General features: G+C 42.7%; 1 protein-coding gene across 2 annotated transcripts in view; it reads left to right on the top strand.

The window, feature by feature from the left end:
* The window catches only part of slc18a1 (solute carrier family 18 member A1), a 42,084-nt gene that overhangs the window by 30,107 nt on the left and 4,477 nt on the right, over positions 1-7,500 (top strand). For both annotated transcript variants that reach the window (XM_079270088.1, XM_079270089.1), the window contains 3 exons: positions 1,806-1,849; positions 1,962-2,022; positions 7,424-7,500. The exon at positions 7,424-7,500 is cut by the window's right edge and continues 19 nt beyond it. In XM_079270088.1, coding sequence (XP_079126214.1) covers positions 1,806-1,849; positions 1,962-2,022; positions 7,424-7,500 — 182 coding nt within the window. The remainder of the gene's footprint in view (positions 1-1,805; positions 1,850-1,961; positions 2,023-7,423) is intronic.

The following is a 7,500-nucleotide window of genomic DNA, read 5'->3' as shown; positions in this document are numbered from 1 at the left end:
TATGATAGTGTAGTGTTGGGTATGATAGTGTAATGTTGGGTATGATAGTGTAATGTTGGGTATGATAGTGTAATGTTGGGTATGATAGTGTAATGTTGGGTATGATAGTGTAGTGTTGGGTATGATAGTGTAATGTTGGGTATGATAGTGTAATGTTGGGTATGATAGTGTAATGTTGGGTATGATAGTGTAATGTTGGGTATGATAGTGTAGTGTTGGGTATGATAGTGTAATGTTGGGTATGATAGTGTAATGTTGGGTATGATAGTGTAGTGTTGGGTATGATAGTGTAATGTTGGGTATGATAGTGTAATGTTGGGTATGATAGTGTAATGTTGGGTATGATAGTGTAATGTTGGGTATGATAGTGTAATGTTGGGTATGATAGTGTAGTGTTGGGTATGATAGTGTAATGTTGGGTATGATAGTGTAATGTTGGGTATGATAGTGTAGTGTTGGGTATGATAGTGTAATGTTGGGTATGATAGTGTAATGTTGGGTATGATAGTGTAGTGTTGGGTATGATAGTGTAATGTTGGGTATGATAGTGTAATGTTGGGTATGATAGTGTAATGTTGGGTATGATAGTGTAATGTTGGGTATGATAGTGTCCGGTTAGAGTCCGGTTGGGAGGACTCTGAGTCCAGTCAGGAGGAGAACTCTGCTGTAAACAGTGAGCCCTCTACACACGGTGCTGGCAGCTCTCGGGGCTCTGGAGGCTACAGCGTGGAGGAGATAAAGGAGTTTCTGAGGAGGAGTAAGAACGTGAGAAAAGTCAGAGTGGAGGACTACCTCTCGGACAAGGAGCAGCTCTCCAGCTCTGCCAGATCTCACATGAGGAGCAAGGACAGAGGAGGTCTCACGAAGCAGGAAGGATACAGACTCAAGAAAATAGTTCACAAAGTGAACAAAGAACTGGACAAAGAGGGCGCTAAGTGAGAGTCAGATCTCAGCCTGCAGACACTTAAAGACACGTTTATGTTTGTTGGACCTTATTTGGTTAACCGTTTTAAATTATAACGTATCGTGTTGTTCAGTAAATAATTCGGTTTGTTTTGAGTAACAGTAGAACTCTGTAAATGGAACTTAACACAAACAAATAAAGATATATTAAACCTCTCTCTCTCTGTCTCTGTCTCTCTCTCTCTCTGTCTCTCTCTCTCTCTCTCTCTCTCTGTCTCTCTCTCTCTGTCTCTCTGTCTCTCTGTCTCTCTCTGTCTCTGTCTCTCTCTCTCTCTGTCTCTCTGTCTCTGTCTCTCTGTCTCTCTCTCTGTCTCTCTCTGTCTCTCTCTCTTTGTCTCTCTGTCTCTCTCTGTCTCTCTGTCTCTCTCTGTCTCTCTGTCTCTCTCTGTCTGTATATATATATATATATATATATATTTATATTCTACAGTAAATAATCAACTCTGATGACTGCATCTATTAATCATGTTATTGATGACAGAGGCCTTATTATTGTTATCAGAAAACACAAACTATGAGGAACGAAACATGAGCGACATCAGAAGGTATTAAAAATAACAACAATAAAAGAAGAAACGTATTATAAAAATGAGAATATTCTTGAAGTTTAACATTCATTTTTATTTGTTACAGAGACTCAAAAAAAAGTTAATTAATTGTTTAATATATGAAAAATAAATGTAACATCAACTTAATAGAATTGAGACATTTAAATAGTGTCCAGATGTGTTTGTGAAGCAGAGACAGGAACGAGTGGTAAACGTGAGAGTTCTTCACAGACGTTCCTCGCGGTCTGTACGTCACACTGATCAGGTCCAGATGTTTGTTTTCATGTGTTGCAGCATTACAGCTGTTCATCCTGCAGCCTTCAAAGATCTCTCCTGGGGTGAGTCCACATCAAGACCACTACTGGTCTGACCTGGTCTGGTCTGTTGTGGCCCAGAATGACCAGCCTCAGTGTGTGTGTGTGTGTGTGTGTGTGTGTGTGTGTGTTTCAGAGCATGGAGGGGACTCCGTTACTGACGCTGTTAAAGGATCCGTACATCCTCATCAGTGCAGGTAAGAGACCAGAAGGTCCACGTGGTCCCACAGGAGACCTGAAGGTCCACGTGGTCCCACAAGAGACCTGAAGGTCCCCGTGGTCCCACAAGAGACCTAAAGGTCCACGTGGTCCCACAAGAGACCTGAAGGTCCACGTGGTCCCACAAGAGACCTGAAGGTCCCCGTGGTGCCACAAGAGACCTAAAGGTCCACGTGGTCCCACAAGAGACCTAAAGGTCCACGTGGTCCCACAAGAGACCTGAAGGTCCACGTGGTCCCACAAGAGACCTAAAGGTCCACGTGGTCCCACAAGAGACCTAAAGGTCCAAGTGGTCCCACAGGAGACCTGAAGGTCCCCGTGGTCCCACAAGAGACCTAAAGGTCCAAGTGGTCCCACAAGAGACCAGAAGGTCCACATGGTCCCACAAGAGACCGGAAGGTCCACGTGGTCCCACAAGAGACCTGAAGGTCCATGTGGTCCCACAAGAGACCTGAAGACACAAGAACACTACTCTTAAGGGGTCTGTCTGTCTCTCTCTGTCTCTCTCTCTCTCTGTCTCTCTCTCTCTCTGAGTGGAAGGAGGTGTGCGGAGCTGCAGGAGCGGGGTTTTGAGAGCGATAATTAATGACTTTTTGACATTTTTCTTCACTGGCTAATGTTGGGTATGATAGTGTAATGTTGGGTATGATAGTGTAATGTTGGGTATGATAGTGTAATGTTGGGTATGATAGTGTAATGTTGGGTATGATAGTGTAATGTTGGGTATGATAGTGTAATGTTGGGTATGATAGTGTAGTGTTGGGTATGATAGTGTAATGTTGGGTATGATAGTGTAATGTTGGGTATGATAGTGTAATGTTGGGTATGATAGTGTAGTGTTGGGTATGATAGTGTAATGTTGGGTATGATAGTGTAATGTTGGGTATGATAGTGTAGTGTTGGGTATGATAGTGTAATGTTGGGTATGATAGTGTAGTGTTGGGTATGATAGTGTAATGTTGGGTATGATAGTGTAATGTTGGGTATGATAGTGTAATGTTGGGTATGATAGTGTAGTGTTGGGTATGATAGTGTAATGTTGGGTATGATAGTGTAATGTTGGGTATGATAGTGTAGTGTTGGGTATGATAGTGTAATGTTGGGTATGATAGTGTAATGTTGGGTATGATAGTGTAATGTTGGGTATGATAGTGTAATGTTGGGTATGATAGTGTAATGTTGGGTATGATAGTGTAATGTTGGGTATGATAGTGTAATGTTGGGTATGATAGTGTAATGTTGGGTATGATAGTGTAGTGTTGGGTATGATAGTGTAATGTTGGGTATGATAGTGTAATGTTGGGTATGATAGTGTAATGTTGGGTATGATAGTGTAGTGTTGGGTATGATAGTGTAATGTTGGGTATGATAGTGTAATGTTGGGTATGATAGTGTAGTGTTGGGTATGATAGTGTAATGTTGGGTATGATAGTGTAGTGTTGGGTATGATAGTGTAATGTTGGGTATGATAGTGTAATGTTGGGTATGATAGTGTAATGTTGGGTATGATAGTGTAGTGTTGGGTATGATAGTGTAATGTTGGGTATGATAGTGTAATGTTGGGTATGATAGTGTAGTGTTGGGTATGATAGTGTAATGTTGGGTATGATAGTGTAATGTTGGGTATGATAGTGTAATGTTGGGTATGATAGTGTAATGTTGGGTATGATAGTGTAAGGTTGGGTATGATAGTGTAATGTTGGGTATGATAGTGTAATGTTGGGTATGATAGTGTAGTGTTGGGTATGATAGTGTAATGTTGGGTATGATAGTGTAGTGTTGGGTATGATAGTGTAATGTTGGGTATGATAGTGTAATGTTGGGTATGATAGTGTAGTGTTGGGTATGATAGTGTAATGTTGGGTATGATAGTGTAATGTTGGGTATGATAGTGTAGTGTTGGGTATGATAGTGTAATGTTGGGTATGATAGTGTAGTGTTGGGTATGATAGTGTAATGTTGGGTATGATAGTGTAGTGTTGGGTATGATAGTGTAATGTTGGGTATGATAGTGTAATGTTGGGTATGATAGTGTAATGTTGGGTATGATAGTGTAATGTTGGGTATGATAGTGTAATGTTGGGTATGATAGTGTAATGTTGGGTATGATAGTGTAATGTTGGGTATGATAGTGTAATATTGGGTATGATAGTGTAGTGTTGGGTATGATAGTGTAATGTTGGGTATGATAGTGTAGTGTTGGGTATGATAGTGTAATGTTGGGTATGATAGTGTAATGTTGGGTATGATAGTGTAATGTTGGGTATGATAGTGTAATGTTGGGTATGATAGTGTAATGTTGGGTATGATAGTGTCGTGTTGGGTATGATAGTGTAGTGTTGGGTATGATAGTGTAGTGTTGGGTATGATAGTGTAATGTTGGGTATGATAGTGTAATGTTGGGTATGATAGTGTCGTGTTGGGTATGATAGTGTAATGTTGGGTATGATAGTGTAATGTTGGGTATGATAGTGTCGTGTTGGGTATGATAGTGTAATGTTGGGTATGATAGTGTAGTGTTGGGTATGATAGTGTAGTGTTGGGTATGATAGTGTAATGTTGGGTATGATAGTGTAGTGTTGGGTATGATAGTGTAATGTTGGGTATGATAGTGTAGTGTTGGGTATGATAGTGTAATGTTGGGTATGATAGTGTAATGTTGGGTATGATAGTGTAATGTTGGGTATGATAGTGTAATGTTGGGTATGATAGTGTAATGTTGGGTATGATAGTGTAATGTTGGGTATGATAGTGTAGTGTTGGGTATGATAGTGTAATGTTGGGTATGATAGTGTAATGTTGGGTATGATAGTGTAGTGTTGGGTATGATAGTGTAGTGTTGGGTATGATAGTGTAGTGTTGGGTATGATAGTGTAATGTTGGGTATGATAGTGTAATGTTGGGTATGATAGTGTGATGTTGGGTATGATAGTGTAATGTTGGGTATGATAGTGTAATGTTGGGTATGATAGTGTAGTGTTGGGTATGATAGTGTAATGTTGGGTATGATAGTGTAGTGTTGGGTATGATAGTGTAATGTTGGGTATGATAGTGTAGTGTTGGGTATGATAGTGTAGTGTTGGGTATGATAGTGTAATGTTGGGTATGATAGTGTAGTGTTGGGTATGATAGTGTAATGTTGGGTATGATAGTGTAGTGTTGGGTATGATAGTGTAATGTTGGGTATGATAGTGTAGTGTTGGGTGTGATAGTGTAATGTTGGGTATGATAGTGTAATGTTGGGTATGATAGTGTAATGTTGGGTATGATAGTGTCGTGTTGGGTATGATAGTGTAATGTTGGGTATGATAGTGTAATGTTGGGCATGATAGTGTAATGTTGGGTATGATAGTGTAATGTTGGGTATGATAGTGTAATGTTGGGTATGATAGTGTAGTGTTGGGTATGATAGTGTAATGTTGGGTATGATAGTGTAATGTTGGGTATGATAGTGTAGTGTTGGGTATGATAGTGTAATGTTGGGTATGATAGTGTAGTGTTGGGTATGATAGTGTAATGTTGGGTATGATAGTGTAGTGTTGGGTATGATAGTGTAATGTTGGGTATGATAGTGTAATGTTGGGTATGATAGTGTAGTGTTGGGTATGATAGTGTAATGTTGGGTATGATAGTGTAGTGTTGGGTATGATAGTGTAATGTTGGGTATGATAGTGTAATGTTGGGTATGATAGTGTAGTGTTGGGTATGATAGTGTAGTGTTGGGTATGATCGTGTAATGTTGGGTATGATAGTGTAATGTTGGGTATGATAGTGTCGTGTTGGGTATGATAGTGTCGTGTTGGGTATGATAGTGTAATGTTGGGTATGATAGTGTAGTGGGGTGTGCAGGGTTCACTGGGTTTTTTTGTGTACTTTTATCAGTTTTTTGGGTCTTTTTGAGCGGAGTGCAGCCGGGCAGCAGGTGCTGTCGGCGTGCTAAACGCTAGCATGCGCCTGACGGAGCTAACCAGGGAACACGGCGTGAAGATCCCGCCTCTGTTCGGGTGTTGGGTGGAGGAGATCAGCCTGGCAGTGGGTGAGCTTGTTGGCCACAGCCACGTGAAGTCCGCAGCGTGGATGAACAGCGCTGTGGTCATCTTTCTGGACACCTTAGAAACTGCGGAAGTGGTGTTGATGAACGGGATCTCCGTGGGTGAACACTTCCTGCCCACGTATGCTCTCGCCTCACCGGAGGTGAAAGTCACTGTGTCCAACGTGCCGCCATTCATAAAGAGCGATGCCATCGTCAAAGAGCTGTCCAAACATGGGAAGGTGGTGTCTCCGGTTAGGAGGGTGTCCTCTGGATTTCAGTCTCCGCTGTTGCAGCACGTGATGTCTCACAGGAGACATGTCTTCATGATCCCCAGCAACAGGAGCAGAGTGGTCAACCTCAGCTTCAAGATCACTGTGGACGACTTTGACTACGTCATCTTTGCAAAGACTAACGATTTTAAATGTTACAGCTGTGGGAGAGAAGGACATCTGAGCAGAGCTTGTCCTGGGGACACGGCTCAAACAAAGACCAGAACCAGAGAGGTACTGAGGACAGAGGACAAGCAGGACGGACAAGAGGGAACAAGTGGAGCACAGGAGGCGAGGGCGGAGGACACGGGTGGGGTACAGGAGGTGAGAGAAGAGAGGACAAGTGGGGGACAGGAGGTGAGGGAGAGTGCTGGAGGACAGGTGGAGGCAGGTAGGGAGGTGGCCATGGAAGCAGACGAGGAGCAGCTCAAGGCCCCTCAGCTGAAGAGGAAACAGAGAGGAAACAGAGGAAGCTCACAGGCCAAGAAAGTGGCGACTACAGAAAGTGGAGGAGCAGCCGAGTGTGAGTCCAGGCCGGAAGAGGACCCTGAGTCCGGTTGGGAGGACTCTGAGTCCAGTCAGGAGGAGAACTCTGCTGTAAACAGTGAGCCCTCTACACACGGTGCTGGCAGCTCTAGGGGCTCTGGAGGCTACAGCGTGGAGGAGATAAAGGAGTTTCTGAGGAGGAGTAAGAACGTGAGAAAAGTCAGAGTGGAGGACTACCTCTCTGACAAGGAGCAGCTCTCCAGCTCTGCCAGATCTCACATGAGGAGCAAGGACAGAGGAGGTCTCACGAAGCAGGAAGGCTTCAGACTAAAGAAGATAGTTCACAAAGTGAACAAAGAACTGGACAAAGTGGGCACTAAGTGAGAGTCAGATCTCAGCCTGCAGACAATTAAAGACACGTTTATGTTTGTTGGACCTTATTTGGTTTAACCGTTTTAAATGATACCGTATCGTGTTCGGAAAATAATTCGTTTTTTTATCTCAATGATGGAACTGGAATGTCTAAAAAAGCGGTGTCAATAAAGTTTTTTTCAACAGTCTCTCTCTCTGTCTCTCTGTCTCTCTGTCCAGGTTCTCTGTGTTTTGCTAACATGGGTGTTGCCATCCTGGAGCCGACTCTGCCCATCTGGATGATGCAGACCATGTGC

Source organism: Melanostigma gelatinosum (assembly GCF_949748355.1).
Source record: "Melanostigma gelatinosum genome assembly, chromosome: 6".
Taxonomy (NCBI): Eukaryota; Metazoa; Chordata; class Actinopteri; order Perciformes; family Zoarcidae; genus Melanostigma; species Melanostigma gelatinosum.
The sequence above is the reverse complement of the archived record's forward strand: the minus strand, read 5'-3'. Positions and strand labels throughout refer to the sequence as shown.